Source organism: Ornithorhynchus anatinus, chromosome X2 (genome assembly GCF_004115215.2).
Source record: "Ornithorhynchus anatinus isolate Pmale09 chromosome X2, mOrnAna1.pri.v4, whole genome shotgun sequence".
Lineage (NCBI taxonomy): Eukaryota > Metazoa > Chordata > Mammalia > Monotremata > Ornithorhynchidae > Ornithorhynchus > Ornithorhynchus anatinus.
This window is the reverse complement of record NC_041750.1, coordinates 187,122-203,627: the sequence shown is the minus strand read 5'-3', so window position 1 is coordinate 203,627 and position 16,506 is coordinate 187,122. Positions and strand designations below refer to the sequence as shown.

The 16,506-nt window shown below is 65.0% G+C and overlaps 3 protein-coding genes across 3 annotated transcripts in view; 1 reads left to right on the top strand and 2 right to left on the bottom strand.

Annotated features, from left to right (window-relative positions):
- Nucleotides 1-924: 924 nt before the first annotated feature.
- Nucleotides 925-3,922, bottom strand: PTRHD1 (peptidyl-tRNA hydrolase domain containing 1). The gene is made up of 2 exons (XM_029052701.2): nt 3,685-3,922; nt 925-2,517 (listed from the first exon to the last, which is right to left on the bottom strand). Exons 1-2 carry the CDS (start codon nt 3,892-3,894, stop codon nt 2,347-2,349), a joined length of 381 nt encoding a protein of 126 aa, XP_028908534.1. The 5' UTR covers nt 3,895-3,922; the 3' UTR covers nt 925-2,346.
- A 431-nt stretch (nt 3,923-4,353) lies between these two features.
- On the top strand, nt 4,354-10,597 carry CENPO (centromere protein O). Its single transcript, XM_029052893.1, has 6 exons — nt 4,354-4,438; nt 6,416-6,594; nt 6,968-7,097; nt 7,959-8,218; nt 9,203-9,374; nt 10,158-10,597. Exons 1-6 carry the CDS (start codon nt 4,408-4,410, stop codon nt 10,454-10,456), a joined length of 1,071 nt encoding a protein of 356 aa, XP_028908726.1. The 5' UTR covers nt 4,354-4,407; the 3' UTR covers nt 10,457-10,597.
- The window catches only part of ADCY3 (adenylate cyclase 3), a 23,756-nt gene continuing 17,790 nt past the window's right edge, over nt 10,541-16,506 (bottom strand). The window contains 13 exon segments of the mRNA XM_029052894.2: nt 10,541-11,236; nt 11,493-11,617; nt 11,709-11,832; nt 11,966-12,085; nt 12,961-12,978; nt 12,980-13,018; nt 13,020-13,037; nt 13,039-13,314; nt 13,317-13,409; nt 13,720-13,801; nt 14,379-14,447; nt 14,657-14,904; nt 15,074-15,181. Coding sequence (XP_028908727.1) covers nt 11,051-11,236; nt 11,493-11,617; nt 11,709-11,832; nt 11,966-12,085; nt 12,961-12,978; nt 12,980-13,018; nt 13,020-13,037; nt 13,039-13,314; nt 13,317-13,409; nt 13,720-13,801; nt 14,379-14,447; nt 14,657-14,904; nt 15,074-15,181 — 1,506 coding nt within the window. The 3' untranslated portion in view covers nt 10,541-11,050.

Here is a 16,506-nt window from a genome sequence, read left to right as displayed (position 1 = left end):
GGGGGGGGGGGGGGGAGGGGGGGGGAGGGCGAGCCGGCGTCCGCCCGATTGTAGATACGATTTTCTGATTAAATATGGCAAAATCAGCAGTCGGTTCTTCCCGCTTTTATCGTGTTAACAGCTGACGTAGCTCGATTTATTTAAAATAAAAGTCACTTCTACGATGGGGCCGTCTCTTCCCTTCAGTGCCGATTTCTGCCTCTTCCACGCCGTGACCCCACACGGGGCTTTTCCCAACTGCGTCGGCCCACGGTGGCGGCGGCGTTCTCGGGGCCTCGGACACCTTTCACTCATTCATCCGACAGTACTTATTGAGCGCTTACTACCTCGCCCTCACCTGCACCTGCCCTCGACCCCCCCCCCCCGCCCGGTCTGGCCGACACCCACCCCGGCCAGGTGGCGGTTCTGTAATCCCCCTCCAACCTCCATCACCCCGTCCTTTCTGTCCCTGTCTGCGCCCTGTGGTCGCCTCCTCCTCCGCCCCGACTCCGGTGGGCACAGCCCGGGTGGGGTCAGAGGGCACCGTGGACCCGAGTCATCCTCCGTCGCGAGGACGGGCGGCCGGCGACCCGCCCGCCCGGTCTCCCCCCGGGACCCGGCTCCGGCTCCCGCCCTGCCGGCCGTCAGGTCGGAACCGAGCTCCGGGTGACGTGGGGACGGGGGAAAGGCGGCCTTACCTCCCCCGGCGAGGCCCGCGCCCGAGGCTCGGCTTCGGAGGGCGACGGTCGCCGCTCGGGCACGAGAACCTGGCCGGGGGCGGCCGCCGGCGGGCCCAGGATCACGGAGCTCACCCGTCGTCACCCCCCCCCCCCCCCGAAGCCTAGTCTGGAACCCATTTGGGACCCCCACGTGGGAGAGGGACCGGGGTCCAACCCGATGACCCCGTCTACCTACTGGGCAGACAAGTAGGCGCTTAAATCCCAATCGATGGATGGCATTTATTGAGCGCTTACGACGACGGATCACTGTTCTAAGCGCTCGGGAGAGTACGATGGAATTAGCAGACACCCTCCCTGCCCGTTATGTCATTTGTTATCATTATTTAAGGGTAAGGAGGGGTTCCCTGGACCAGACCTGCTGGGCTGGAGGAGGCAGCGAGGGAGCAGACGTCCAGGTGACATCAAAATTTGTCGGTGAAAATGTCAGGGGTCACGTATTTTATCGTCGCCCACGGCACCGTAGCGGCTGCCTCCCGCACCCGTGGGTGCCTGCCGCGGGCGAGGTGCCTTCCTGGGGTTCCACCCTGCGCGGGGCACCGTGTCGGACATTTGGCGGCCCGTGACGGCGGTAGAAGACGTGAAGCTGCTATCGGGGAGCTCACGCTCCGAGGAGGCGAGCGCTGAGTTGTTTCCCGCCCGGACCCGGCTAAGAGAAACCATCCATCCCCGTTTCTAAAACCATCCGTCGCCACTGGTTGCTCTCTAAATAGGAGGCCAGACAACCGAGGCCGAGGCCCCAGTAGCGACCCCCGGTCCAACGGCCGGGTGGACCCGCTCGTTTCGGTCGTGGGGTCAAGAGTTCAGCCGAGCGAGGGGTCGTCGCCCGGGTCTTTGGGCCAGCCACCCTCCGCTCTCGGATACCTCGACCGCCGCCTCCTCCCCGGCCGGTGTTGGGCGGCTGCCTCGGTTTACCCATCTGTAAACGGGCGAAGGGCACGGCTGTGCTCTTCCTACTCCCCTCGCCGGGCCCCTTTCTTCGGTCAGCTTGTCACGGGGCCCTGCCTCCCCCGGGACCAGTCTAACCCAAGACCGCTACCGGCTGAGCCCTGCTGTATCAGTGAGCAGTTGCCCGGGATCTCCCCGAGCCGGGCGGGCGACGGGGTGGGGTAGCCCGGTCGGGCGGTGCTGGAATCCGAGGCCCCGCGACCGGCCCCGTGCCCACCCTCCTCGGTGGGCGCTCGGTCGGACGGGCCTAAGGGATCGCCCCGGGTCGGAAGGCAGCATCCCGTCCGGACCGAACCCCGTGCCGGGTCGGTCCTCTCCCCGCCTCGGCGACCCTCCCGAACCCCCAGACCCTCTCGGACGTCGCCGGCCTGAGCTGGGTCGAGGGGCGGGGATAACTCCATCTGCCTTCCCGGCAAAACTGGGACAAGAATGAGAAGCGGGCACAGAGGGGACCCCGGAAGCTGGGGCGGGCTCCACCCCGGGTGCCCGGTGACGAGGGAGAGGAGCGGCTGCCGTTGGCTCTGATCTGCCCGCTGCGGGGGTGGGAGGCGGTTTATTGCCCATCGTCCCTGGAGCCACCCACCCGAGAGGGCATCCGGCCCGGCCCGGGTGGACGGCATCCGTAGGTGGGGTGGGGGGGCCGGCCGGGCCGCCGGGGGTCCCTGGGGTCGGCCCGCCGGGGTCACTTGAACAACTTGAGCTCCCTGAGGTGGGAGCGCACTTCATCCCTGGGGTAGGGTCGGAGGGCGAGGCAGGTGGGCGTGTTCTCGGGCTGCTCCAGCCACAGCGTGTGGTCGACGCTCTCCTCCCGCAGGCGCGTGGCCAGGCCCCGCAGGGCCGCCTCATCGGGAATCTGCGGGAGGGATGGGGCTGATGTTGACCGGGTGATCGGGTCGTCCCACGCGGGGCTCCCGGTCTTCGTCCCCATTTTACAGATGAGGTCACCGAGGCCCCGAGAAGTGAAGTGACTGGCCCCAAGTCCCACGGCTGACGAGCGGAGGAGGCAGGACTGGAACCCACGACCTCTGACTCCCAGGCCCGGGCTCTTTCCGCCAAGGCACGGTGCTTGTTGTCTGTCTCCCCCGTGGGGACCGCGAGCCCGTCGTTGGGCAGGGATGGTCTCTGTCGGTTGCCGAATTGTTCATTCATTCAATTCAATGGTATTTACTGAGCGCTTACTAGGTGCAGAGCACTGTACTATTCCACTGTCCATTCCAAGCGCTTAGTACAGCGCTCTGCACCTAGTAAGCGCTCAGTAAATACGAATGAATGAATGAATGAATGAATATCGTGAGAAGCAGCGTGGCTCATTGGAAAGAGCCCGGACTTAGGAGTCGGAAGTCATGGGTTCGAATTCCCACTCGCCACTCGTCAGCTGGGTGACCGTGGGCAAGTCACTTCACTTCTCTGGGCCTCAGTTCCCTCATCTGTCAAATGGGGATGAAGCCTGGGAGCTTCACGTGGGACCACCTGACGATCCTGCATCTCCCCCAGCGCTTAGAACAGTGCTCTGCACAGAGTCAGCGCTTAACAAATACTAATATTCTTCTTCTCTGGGCCTCAGTTCCCTCATCTGTCAAATGGGGATGAAGCCTGGGAGCTTCACGTGGGAGAACCTGACGATCCTGCATCTCCCCCAGCGCTTAGAACAGTGCTCTGCACATAGTCAGCGCTTAACAAATACTAATATTCTTCTTCTCTGGGCCTCAGTTCCCTCATCTGTCAAATGGGGATGAAGCCTGGGAGCTTCACGTGGGACCACCTGACGATCCTGCATCTCCCCCAGGGCTTAGAACAGTGCTCTGCACAGAGTCAGCCCTTAACAAATACCAACCTTCTTCTCTGGGCCTCAGTGTCCTCATCTGTCAAATGGGGATGAAGCCTGGGAGCTTCACGTGGGACCACCTGACGATCCTGCATCTCCCCCGGCGCTCAGAACAGTGCTCTGCACAGAGTCAGCGCTTAACCAGCAACATTATCATGGATAACTTCCCGCCCGTCTCGGGGGGGGGGGCCTCACCTGGAGCACGACCTTGCGCATGTTGCCCAGGTCCTCCAGGTAGGCGGCCGTGTCGGGGTGGGCGCGGTAGAGGTGCAGGGCGGCGGTGGCCGCGTGACAGGCCTGAGCCACCAGGGCGCCCAGCGGCCAGGAGAGCGGCGCTCGCGCCAGGTCCCCGCGCAGCACCACGTACTGCACCAGCAGCCTCGACCCGCCTCCGGGCGCCGACATCTTGCCGGCCGGGCTGGCTCCGGGGAGGAGGCCCGCCTCCCGCCGCGGGGCACGCCGGGAGGGCGAGCCGACGGGGCGCCGCCATGTCGTCGTACGGACGGAGGGAGGGGGGGGCCCGCGGGGCACGCCGGGAGGGAGAGCCGACCGGGGCGCCGCCATGTCGTCGTACGGACGGAGACGGGGGGGGGGTTCCGAGGGGCACGCCGGGAGGGCGCCGCCATGTCGTCGTACGGACGGAGGGGAGGTCCGCGGGGCACGCCGGGAGGGCGAGCCGACCCGGGCGCCGCCATATCGTCGTACGGACGGAGGGGAGGTCCGCGGGGCACGCCGGGAGGGCGAGCCGACCCGGGCGCCGCCATATCGTCGTACGGACGGAGGGGAGGTCCGCGGGGCACGCCGGGAGGGCGAGCCGACCCGGGCGCCGCCATATCGTCGTACGGACGGAGGGGGTCCCCGCGGGGCACGCCGGGACGGGACCGGCCTCGGCGGGCTGCGGCTGAGCGTTAGGCGAAGATGGAGCCCGTGACCGCCTTCCTGCGGGACGGTGAGTCCCGGAGCCGCCCCTCCGACCCTTCCCGCCCTCCCCCCGCAACCGTTTTGATTGAGCGCCGACTCTGTGCAGCGCTTAGTACGGTCCCGAGCGCCCTCAGTGCTGTGGGCAGGGCAGAGCACTGGACTGAGCGCCTGGGAAAGTCAACCCTGTTCTGTCTCTCTTTGGCCCTCTCTGCTGCCTGTCTCCCCCGTTTAATAATAATAACGTTGGTATTTGTTAAGCGCTACGTGCCCAGCCCTGTTCTAAGCGCTGGAGGAGATACAGGGTCATCAGGTGGTCCCTCGTGAGGCTCACGGTCTTCATCCCCATTTTACAGATGAGGGAACTGAGGCCCAGAGAAGTGAAGTGGCTTGTCCACAGTCACACAGCTGACAAGTGGCAGAGCCGGGATTGGAACCCTTGACCCCTGACTCCCAAGCCAGGGCCCTTTCCACTGGGCCACAAGGCTACATTTAGACCGTGAGCCCGTCATTGGGCAGGGAGGGTCTCTCTCTCTCTCTGATGCCCAATTGTAATAATAATAATGATGGCATGTGTTGAGTTTGGCTCCCAGTCTTCATCCCCATTTAACAGATGAGGTCACTGAGGCTCAGAGAAGTGAAGTGACTTGCCCACAGTCACACAGCTGCTAAGTGGTAGAGCCGGGATTAGAACCCGGCTGACGGGCTTTGGAGTCAGGGCTCATGAGTTCGAATCCCAGCTCCGCCACTTGTCGGCTGTGTGACTGTGGGCAAGTCACTTCACTTCTCTGTGCCTCAGTTCCCTCATCTGTAAAATGGGGATGAAGACTGTGAGCCCCACGTGGGACGACCTGATTCCCCTGTGTCTACCCCAGCGCTTAGAACAGTGCTCGGCACATAGTAAGCGCTTAATAAATACCAACATTATTATTATTAACCCATGACCCCTGACTCCCACGCCCGGGCTCTTTCCACTGAGCCGCGCCGCTTCCCTTGCAGGCAATGCAGAAGGGAGAATAAGGTGGGGAGATGTGAGTGATTATTCAGGGAAGACTCCCTAGGATGGATATCATTATTATTGGTACTATTATGGTATTTGTTCAGCACTTACTATATGTCAAACACTGTTTTAAGCGCTGGGGTAGGTACGAGATAATCACGTCTGACACGGTCCCTGTCTCTTATGGGACTCTCGATCTAAGCTTGTGCGTCTATACACTTAGTCTATAGTGTTTGGAAGGTGCTGGAGATGCGGGGAAGGCTACCCAAGTGCCTGCGGGGTTATGTAGGGAGGGAGAATAGGGTAGGGAGATGAAAAGTTAATTAGGGAAGGCATCCTGGAGGCGGGGTGATTTTAGTAGGGCTTTGGAGATCTGTCAGTTGTGAAGGAAGGGTAAGGGAGATCGAGGCAGGAGGGAGGGGGAGGTGGGACGAGACAGAAGAGATCAAGGCACGGGGTTAGGTTGATGTTGGAGGAGAGGAATGAGGATAGGTGATAATGATAATTATGGTACTTATTAACCTCTTACTATGTACCAAGCACTATTCCAAGAATTGGAGTAGATACAGGTTAATCAGGTGGGACACAGGCCCCGTCCCACTTGGGAGTCACGGTCTAAGTAGGAGGGAGAAGGATTGAATCCCTGTTTTACAGATGGGGTGACTGAGTCACAGAGAAGTTAAGCGATCTGCCCGGGGCCACAGAGCAGACATGTGGCAGAGCTGGGATTAGAAGACTGCGACGTGGACTGTGTCCAACTCGATGAGCTCGTTTCTGCCCCTCTGTTTAGTACAGTGCCTGGCATGTGCTAAGCACTTAAATACCATTTTAAAAAAAAGCCGGGGGAGAGGACTGTGGGGGAGCCACTCCTTTCTCCCTGACCCCCAGGTGCTGTTTGAGCTGAGTTTACTCTCTCCCGCATCCCGCCCTCTCCCCCCAACCTCCTCCCCCCCCCACCCCGTCCCCCGTCCCCATCCCCGTCCCCGTGTCCCCGTCCCCGGCCTCCAGGTGTGTTATCTCACCTGGAAACCTTGGAGGCGCGGGCTCTGGGGCTGGCCCGCCAGCAGGAGGCCCAGGAGACGCAGCGGCGGCAGCAGGAGCGCGTCGAAGCGCTGAGCGCCAAGATCCGGGACCTGAGACGCCAGAGGGATGAGCTCAGGGCCAGAGCCAAGGCGCGGCGCACCCGGGTGAGTGGCCCGGACCGGCGGCGGGACCCGCGGCCGGACCGGCCGCCGACCGGGCCCTGGGCTCCCCGTGCTGGCGTCGTGGTGTGGCGGTGCCCCCCAGAGACCTCCCCTCCCTTCTCCTCTCCTCCCCAGCCCGCCGGGCGATGCGGTCCCTGGTGGGGCCCAGGTCGGCCGCTTCCCTGCCTGCCTGAGAGGGAGACGGGCGCCGGACCCCCACTCCGTGGGGCCCCGCCTCTGGTCCGCATCCCGCCCCGGGCCTCCTGGCCCATCTTCCGCTGGCTGGCACGGAAGGGGTAGGGGCCGGTGGCCATCTTCAGACCCCGAGCTGGTCCGGGCCCGGGCCCGCCCTGACCCCCCCCCCCCACTCTGGCAGCGCCTCCCGCAGCCCGGAGCCCCCGGCGGGAGCCCAGACCCCACCCCGCCGAGGGAGCTGACCGAGAAGGCGCTTCTGGAAATGCGCCTGGAACGCACCCAAGCCGTCCTGCAGGCCTTTCACTGGACAGGTAACTGCTCCTGCTGCTGCTCGCGCCCCAGCAGTACCCTCCGGGCAACGCCCCTCTCCTCCTCCCCCTTTGGTATTAGCTGACCCCCCCCAGGCGATCCCTGGGGCCCCGCAAGTCAGATGGCCGAATCCCGGAGCTCCCAGACCGAGATAGGCCTCGGGGCAGTCAAGGCCTGGCCTGCCCTGGTCTGCCCCGTGCTTTCCGGGTGGCCGAGGAAGGGGTGGAGTTGGGGCCTCTGGCCCCAGAGCGGCCTGGAGACACTGGGCCCCATCGCCTCCGTGCTCAGCGGTGTCTAGGGACGGCTGTTGGACTTAACCCAGTCGCCGTCTCCTCCGGACCTCGGAGGGGGTGGCCAGGCCACTCGGCCTCGCCGGGAGGGGCGGTCGGTCAGAGGCAACGGGTCTTCCGGCTGGGCTGTGGGCCCTCCAGACTCCCGGAGGGCGGGGGTCATTTTGCCGACCTGGCAGTGGTCCAAGGAGTGACCCGCTCGTCGGAAATGAGCTGGAGCTCAGCCTTTCCCGGGGCAGGAGTCGACCTGGGGATAGGTCGGGAGGAAGGGTCGAAAGGTCGTCAGGTGAGAAGTAAGCGACTTCCAGCGCCCCGTCTCCCGACTCTGCTATCCTGCCCCGAGCCCTCTCCCCGAAGTTCAGCCCGGAGGTTCGTTTCTCCCAGACGTGGCCTCGCCCTCCCACCGGGCTGGAGCGTTCCCGCCTCTGGACGAGGGCCAAAGGGCCCAGGGGTCCCCATCACCCCAGCAGCAGCAGCAGCAGCAGCAGCAGCAGCCCCGGGCTCTCCCCAGTCACGCTGCCAGTCGGCCTCATAGGCGGGACGCCCCACCGGGGCCGTCTCCCTCCGCCGCAGGAATCAGCGGGAAGCAGACCAAGCCCGGGGCCTGCTTGTACATCGGCACGGCCTTCGAGGGCACCCTCCTAGACCGCTACTACGTGGACCTGGTGGGCCGGGACCCTCCGCGCATTCGCCGCCACTCGATCCCCCCCTTCATCCCCCTGGAGCAGCTCGCCGCCCGCCACCTGCGGGCGGACATGCGGGGCTTCCTCCTCTGTCTCTCCCAGCACCTCAACGCCTACGCCAGCAGGAAGTACCAGGCCGACCGGTTCCAGGTACCCGGGGCGGGGCTCGGGGAGACCCCGACACGGGGGGCCGGGGGGCCGTGCCGGCCCGGTGGTGGCGCGGGGACCTGGAGGTGGTGGGGTGGGGACTCTGCTCTGCTGACTGCTGGGCACAGGCTCCCTCAGCCCCCCCACCGCCACAGGGCTAGCGGTCGCAGTGCCTTATGTACCGAACGTCCTCTGGGGGTGGTGCTCTGTCCTGAGCGCCGCCGGGGAAACGGCAGAACGAGCCGCCCGCAACGAGCAGCTACTGCAGCGAGGTGACAGACATAGGAATCTGAACGCGGGGAGGGATCCGAGTAAACGACTACCCGCTCGATCCATCACCCCCGCCTACCCAAGCGCCGAGGACGGGGAGAAGATAGACACGGGTGCCGCAGAGGTCGGGTCGCTAGGCGTCAGGACTTTGAGAGTTAATTGGAGCGGGCTTGTTGGAGGAATCAGGAGTCGGGGAGGCTTTGAAGTTGGGGAAAGCTGGGGTCAACTTGGGGAGGGAGTTCCAGGCCAGGAGAACAGCGTGAGTGAGGGGATGGAGGTGGAAGAGGCCAGAACAGGTCACGGCTGGACGGCTGGAGGAGAGCCAGCTGTGCGAGTAGCTGGCGAAGTGAGCCCAGAGGTGAGGTGGGGAATTTTCCCAAGTGTTGCCCAAATCCCACTGCTGCGGCTCTGGCGGGGTCCGGGAGGGCCGGGGTCCGAGGGGCCCGTCGGACTCGGCCGTGAAGTGGGGGTGACCCCGGAGTGTGCAGGGTTGGGCCGGAAGGACCGGCCGCCTCCCCTTCCTCTCCCCCCGAAGCCCTATCCCCCCACCGGCAAATCCCTTTCCCGGCCTGCCCCGTTCCCTCCAGCCTCCCTCCGCGGAGCCCGGGCCGTGAGTTTCCCAGGACCGCCCCCTGTCGGTTTAGCGTCCCGGGGCCCGTCGTGGTCACCGTCGGGGTAACCGACCTCCCGTCCCGCGTGCCCCCACGTGCCCCACAGAGCAGGTTCGCCGCCTGCCTGTCTGGCCCGATGCAGAGGAACTCGGCCTGCAACCTGCTGTCCTTCACCTACCGCCTGGAGCAGGAGGGGCAGTCCTTCCACTTTGCCGCCAAGCTGGCCTACGCGGACCCCACCTCGAGCCTGCCCACAGACGTCACCGTCACCGTGCAAGGTAGGAGCCCGCCGGGGCAGCCGCCGGGCCGGGGAGGGGCCGGGCCGGTCCGTTCCCGACACAGCTGCCCCCAGGGCCAACGCCCTGCCTCCGTCTCGTCCCCCGGCCCGGCGGCTGCTTGATCTTGGGGACGACCACTTGAGCCAGGCAGTGGGTTCCACTCGGGTGGGTGGGGAAGAGAGAGAGCGTCTGTGTGTGAGAGACACAGACACTGTGATCTCCTGGGACCCACCGTCCCGGTCCAGTCACCTATAGACGTCAAAGCGTGCAGAATGGCGAAGAAGTGGATGGAGCATTGGCCTGAGAGTCAGAAGGTCATGGGTTCTAATCCCAGCTCTGCCACTTGTCTGCCGTGTGACCTTGGACAAGTCACTTCACTTTTCTGGGCCTCGGTTACCTCATCTATAAAACGGGGACTGAGACTGTGAGCCCCAGCTAGGACAGGGACTGTGTCCAACTCGATTTGCTGTATGCACCCAGCGCTTAGTTCAGTGCCTGGCACGTAGTAAGTGCTTCACCAATGCCGTAATTATTATTATTCTTATATAGCCCGCTCTGGGTTCTGCCCATGGAGAGGATGGGCCAGGTCAGGTCAGGTGGGGTCAAGCCGCTCGGTGACCGCTTCTCCCTCCCGTGACTCCCGTAGCACGGGTTCCAGCCGAGCTCTGGCCGGCCCACGGGTGGGGACGCCGCTCGGCCCCGACCCCCCCGTCCCCGCTGTGTGGGCAGCCGCACATCCAGCTCCCAGGGCCACCCCGATGACCGCTGCCTCTTTCGGACCAGGAACCCCCTCCGCCCTGAGAGAGGAGCGGCGAGCGGCCCACGCCGTCCAGTTCCGGCAGGAGCCTCTGCACCGAGCCTTTGCCACCTTATCCGGCCTGGGCTTGGGGGCGGCGGGAGGGGTCTCGGAAGGCGTCCCGGGACTCGGCCCCCCGGACGGCCTGTCTTCCGGGCTTCTGCCTAAAACCCTCGGGCCCGGGGGCCCGGCGGGGAGGCGATCCGGCGGGGAGACAGCCAGCGGCAGGGCGCCCTTCCCCGGGCCCAAGGCAGAGCACGCCACACCCGCTCGGACCAAGACTTGAATCCGGCCACCCGGTCGGCTCTTCTGACCGGCGACAGGAGCTGGCCGATGACGCACCCGTGGTGAGAAATGAAACGTGGGAGAATCTGTTTGTAGATAGAATATATTTTCCTCTTGAAATACACAATTATTTTCTCTCCAAGTGAAAGGAAGTATTGCACGCGCGCTCTCCTCCCGCTTCGGCCGCTGGGAGCCGGGCCGGGCCCCGGCCCCCGGCGGCCGGCCGAACCCCAGGGTCCCTGACCTTCCCGCGGGCCGACGGCGGGGACCGCGGGCTCGGCCCGGCCCGGTCCGGCGGCGGGCGGTGCCGCCCCGCGTCCTTCCCCGGCTGCCCCGCGCCGCGGCTGCCCGGGGGCGAGAGGGGCAGGCAGGCGGTTGGGCGGCGGGCAGCCTCCGGCTCCCTCCTCCAGGAGAGGGGGTGGGGCGGGGAGAGGAGAGGGAGGCAGCTGCGACTAAGTGGCGACGGCGGCGCGAGACCTGGTCTCGGCTCCTTGGGGCAGAGCGTGGGGATGTGAGCGTGGGGCCAGACCCCACCGCAGGTTCCCCCCCGCCAGCCCGGGTCCTTCCCGGCGGGGGGCAGGGGGGCGCGGTGCCTTCAGGAGCAGTCGACCACCTGGTGCGGCAGGGTGACGGAGGAGCTGCCGTTGGGGAAAGGGGCCACCTTCTCCCGCCCCTTGAGGAAGAAGGTCAGCAGCTCCCCTTTGCCCTTGACGAAGACACGGCCGCGCCGCACGAAGCGGAAGCCGAACGTCCGGAGGATGTCCTGCGTCTCCTCCACCACCTGCGGGGAAGAGCGCCCAAGCTGTGCCGGGGCGCGGGGAGGGGAAGGACGGCGCACAGGGGACCGCGGGTGCGGTCGTCGGGTTGCGATGGGCGGGGGCGGGTCCGCGGCGGCCTCCGGACGCCCCGGCGCCCAGGTCGGGGCAGCGCAGCAAACGACCCTGGAGGAATGCTGCCGCTTGCACCCACGGGGTGACCGGGTCCCGGGCACCGGGCCCGGTGGAGAGAGGAAGGGCGGCCCGGCCCCCCGCACCCACCTGGATGTTGCCCATGACCCCGGTGGACTCCATCCTGCTGGCCACGTTAACCGTGTTCCCCCAGATATCGTAGTGGGGCTTGCGGGCGCCGATGACCCCTGCCAGAACCCCGCCTTTGTTCATACCTGTAGGGGTGAGGAGGGGGCCGGGTGGAGCCAGCTGTCTCCCTCCCAAGCCCTGCCCCCCGGCCCTGCCCTCCGCCACGCTGGACCTCACCGATTCTCAGCATGAAGTTGTTGAAAGACTGGTTGTTGATGCTGGTCAGCGTGTCCTTCATGGCCAGGGCGAAGTCGGCCAGGTCGGCCAGGTGCTGCCAGCGCTCCTTGTCCGACTGGCCCTCCTGGGGCCGGCGCGGGCGGGCGGTCGGGTTGCTTCTGAGCACCGAGGGCCCGCCTCGCCGTGCCCTGCCCCCCTTCCCCCGCCCCCCGCCCGCGTGGCTCACGTTACCCGTGGACCGCGGCGCCGGGCCGTACCTTGCTGGCGCTGGTAAAGCCGTTGGTGTTGGCCTCTGGGGTGACCCCGGATGCGGCCATGTAGGTGCTGCCGATGGTCTTGATCTTGGTGATGATCCGGAACTGAGGGTTGTCTAGGAGCTGGGCCGGGGTGAGGTGCCGTCAGCCGGGCCTCTCCCAGCAAGGTCACGTGGCTCACTTGCCCCCCACCTGCCCTACGGTCTCCACTTGGTGTCCCTCCAGCCCCTCAAATTGAGCATGTCCACCCCCAGACGCCTCCCGATCACTCCCCACCACCCAGCTTTCATCCGTTCAATCGTATTTATTGAGCGCTTACCGCGTACCATTTGGCAACAGATAAAGACGATCCCTGCCCGACGACGGGCTCACGGCTTTCCCGTGTGCACCGACCAAACCACTCTGCCCCCCGTCTCAGAAGTCTGCGACCTTGGTGACTTGCCCAAAGTCACAGAGCCGACAAGCGACGGGGCTGGGATTAGAACCCGTGACCTCTGACTCCCAAACCCGTGCTCTTTCCACTAAGCTATACTGCCAAGCAGAATGGCGCTGCATAGGGTGAACGCTCAGTGGCCGCTGACTGAGGAGGGTGGGTCAGGGCCCAGGATTCTGAGGTGGGGATTGGGGGGGGGGGGGCATCTCTTTCCTGCCCCTCCCCGCCCCAGAGTGTCCCGGGACATCACCCTCGAGAAGCAGCGTGGCTCAGTGGAAGGAACCCGGGCTTGGGAGTCAGAGGTCATGGGTTCTGACCCCTACTCCGCCACTCATCAGCTGTGTGACTTTGGGCAAGTCACTTTACTTCTCTGGGCCTCAGCACCCTCATCTGGAAAACTGGGATGAAGACCGTGAGCCCCCCCATGGGCCGACCCCATCACCTTCTATCCCCCCCACCCCCGGCGCTTAGGACCGTGCTTGGCACGTAGTGTACGCTTGACGAATCCCCGCATCGTCATCACCCGCTTCTCTGGGCCTCCGCCCCGGAGGTCGGGGCCACTCACGGAGTCGAAGTCGGAGATGAATCTCATTGAGGAAGCGCAGGCACTCGATGCCGCCGTTCGTTGATGCTCTCCTCCGTCGTAGAAGTCGGCGAAGTTGGGCAGCGAAGCGAACATGACCCCGATCTCGTCGTAGGCCTGACTGTAGAGTTCCTGGGGACACGGGAGAAGGAGAGCGAGGAGGGCCCGGCGGGGGCCGCTCCCGTCGACGCCGGGAGGCCCCGCCACGTGTCGGTGAGCGCGGGAGCCCCCCGGCGGGCCCGGGGGATGTCGGGGGGTGGGGGTCCTCACCTCATCCTCTTCTTGGAGCCCAGGAAGTGTCGGGCCCACGTGGTCCGGCAGCATGTTGGTGACCAGGGGCCTCGTTCCAGGCGCCGCATCTCGTAGACGCGCTCCTTCTGGTCGTGCACCTCCATCTTTCCACAGGACAGCGTCCGCGCCAGCCTCTCCACCTGCGCGCCACGGCGGGGCGCCCCCCGCCCTTCCTCACTTGGGGCTGGGACCTCCGGGGCCCCTCTCTTCCTCCTCCTGCCTCGACTTCCCTCTCTCCCTCCCGCTTCCCAGGGCCGCCGACGGCCACGGTCCCCGTAGTTGCGGCGATGTGCCACGAGGTGGCGCCCGAGTCCCGGCCCGGGACAGCGGCGCGCCGCCCCCCCCCCCCCCCGGGCTCAGCAGCGCCGCCGGGCGGCAGGGAGGAGAAAACCCGCCCCCCCCCCCCCCCGGAGTCCATTTGGGCCTACGGAAATCGAGGGGGGGACTCACATGGCGAGAGAAATAGTAAAAACTCAGCATCATTACGAAGATCATCGCCGTCATCGAGTACTTGGAGGGGACCAGGGGCAGGCTGGAGGGGGGGGCAGGCGGGTCAGCCCTTTCCTTTTTCTCCTCCCCTTCCCTGCTCCCTCTCCGGGGGACCCCGGCGGGGACGGTCGGTCAGCTCCTCCTCCCTCTTCCCCGTGGCCTCCCTCCCCTCCTTGTTTCCCGGAGCACATAATGATAATAATAATGTTGGTATCTGTTAAGCGCTGACTATGTGCAGAGCACTGTTCTAAGCGCTGGGGTAGATACAGGGTCTTCGGGTTGTCCCAAGTGAGGCTCACAGTTAATCCCCATTTTACAGATGAGGTAACTGAGGCACCGACAAGAGAAGTGACTTGCCCACGGTCACACGGCCGACACGTGGCGGAGCGGAGATTCCAACCCACGACCTCCCAAGCCCGGACTCTTTCCGCTGAGCCACGCTGCTTCTCTAACCAGCCCCTCTCCCTGAGCTGTCCCATTCTGGGTCACCTCACTTGCCTCTCCCCGACGCCCACCTCCCCCAGGAAGCCTTCCCCGGTGGGGAGGACGGGAGAGCCGACCCCCCGCGACCTCGCCGCCCCCGTCCGGCCGGCATCGTCGCCTGGGCTCGGGATCCTCACCTGCTGGTGCCGTTGAGCGGGCCGGGAAACGGCGCCCGATTCTCCGGGCTGTTGAGGTGGGGCGAGCTGCTGGGGGAAGGCGCCGGCCGGATCAGGGGTCCCGTGTGAACCCGCGAGGTGGGGGGGACACGACAGGGCCGGGGGGTAAGACCCGCAACCCTCCGGCCCCTTACGCTTCCCCGCACCGCCGCCCTCCGACCTTCTGTTGACCCCGGACTCTCCTGCCCCTCCACCCAACCGGGCGGTGCCCGTGCCAGGGACGGCGGAGGAGCGCTTACCCGTGCTCCCGGAGCTGCTGGCGGTCGTACCGGTCGAAGGCGGGGTGCCAGGCGTAGATGTTGACCACGCCCACGCCCACCAAGAGCAGCAGCATGAGGGTGAGCTTGACCATGTGGCTGACCTGCACCAGCATGACGGTGGCGATCAGGGTCAGGACCGCGACGTAGCTGGAGTATTTGGGGTTCGCGGCACAGCCGCCTGCCGCCGTCCAGTTGCCGGGATCCCCGGAGCGGTTCAGGCAGCTGAGCTGGGGGGGCACGGGCAGGGGTGAGGGGAGCGGGCCACCCCCTCGCCCAGGCCCGCCGGCCCGGAGCCCGCCTGGTGTCCAGCTCTGGGAGAGGGAGGTCGGGCGTGGGGCTCGAGGGTCGGGGGAGGGGTGCTCGCTCCCCCAACCACGCCGGGGGCTCACATGTCACAAGGTCGGCCATGATGAGGATGATGATGGCCGCCATAGCCCAAGTGTTCCTGGCCCAGCGTGTCCTGTCGATCCAGGTGGAGAAGGCCACCAGCTTCTCGGGGAACACCTGGAAGGGACGGAGTTTGGCGAGAGGCGAACCCGAGGACACGCCCATCCGCCGCCCTCCCCCCGAGAGTAAGCTGGCGGAGGGGGGAACGGAGGCTAGGGGGAAAGGGCCCGAGTCCTGCCCCCGATCTAGCAACGGCCCCAGGCGCTGCCCCCCCCCCCCCCCCCCCGTCGTCCTCCCTGCCCGCACCTCTTCCACCCATGCGCTCTTGGGAAGGGGAGAGAATAAGAAAGGAGGAAAGAAGGGCGGCTTGGGTCACGGTTAGATCGGAGGGGGGCCATCCAGGCAATAAGAAGAGGTTAAGTTCTGTCCAAGGAGCTACCCGCCGGCTCCTCTCCCAGCAGAACTGGTCTGCTGCAGCTGCCTTCCAGCCATTGGAGCCGCCTTATCATCCATCAGTGGGCATTTATGGAGCACTTATTCTACGCGCAGACCTGTACTAAATGCTGGGAAGTTTGGTTCCGGTTTAGGAAAAAAACAGTCCCTGCCCCTCAAGGGACTACAATTTTGCGGGGCCCAGGAATTCTGGGCCAGATCAAGAGAAGGGAGCGGGCTCCTGGTTGAAGACCCCAGGAGGGCCGTGGGCGGGATGGAGGGCTTCAACTCCCCATCCCTCACTGCCAACAGGAGCTGTGGCCTAAAGGTCACTGGATTCATTCATTCGGTCACTCATTCAGTCGTATTTATTGAGTGCCGACTGCGTGCGGAGCACTGTAACAAGTGCTTGGGAGAGCACAATAGAACAATAGACGGATTTCGTGCCCACAGTGAGTTTACAATCTAGAGGGGATGGAACGGAGAGATTAGTGTTGGATGGTCCCACGCTGGTCATTTGGGAAAGAGTCAGGGGTGTGGAATGGCCTATTCTGAGTCACCGGGAAAAGAGTCAGGATGGAGAGGGAGATCGAGGGTGTGGGACAGTCTAGATCACTGGGGGAGTCAGGGACGGAGAGAGGAGAGTCAGGGATGTGAGACGAGCTGTGCTAGGTCACTGGGAGAGTCAGGGGCGGGGGACGGTCTGTGTTGGGACACCGGGGGAGATCAATCAATCAATCGTATTTTTTGAGTACTCACCCTGTGCAAGAGCTCTGTAGTAAGCGCAGGGAGAGTACAATAAAACAGAGTTGGAAGACAGGTTCCCTATCCACAGTAGCTTAGGCTAGGGAGAGTTTGAGGATGGAGGAGAGAGCCAGGATGTTGGATGGTCCAATGCTCGTCAGTGGGGGAGTCAGGGATGGAGAGGGGAGAGTCGGGAGTGTTGGTTGGTCTGTGCTTGGGGAGAGTTAGAGAATGAGAGGGGAGAGTCAGGGGGCGTTGGACGGTCC

Bases quoted from the DNA above. Each gene is read 5' to 3' on its own strand.
- PTRHD1 (XM_029052701.2), bottom strand. From the start codon at position 3,894: ATGTCGGCGCCCGGAGGCGGGTCGAGGCTGCTGGTGCAGTACGTGGTG. The intron at 2,518-3,684 runs GTGAGGCCCCCC...TCCCTCCCGCAG, and splicing joins TGCGCAAGGTCGTGCTCCAG to ATTCCCGATGAGGCGGCCCT.
- CENPO (XM_029052893.1), top strand. From the start codon at position 4,408: ATGGAGCCCGTGACCGCCTTCCTGCGGGACG. The intron at 4,439-6,415 runs GTGAGTCCCGGA...CCCGGCCTCCAG, and splicing joins GACCGCCTTCCTGCGGGACG to GTGTGTTATCTCACCTGGAA. The intron at 8,219-9,202 runs GTACCCGGGGCG...CGTGCCCCACAG, and splicing joins ACCAGGCCGACCGGTTCCAG to AGCAGGTTCGCCGCCTGCCT.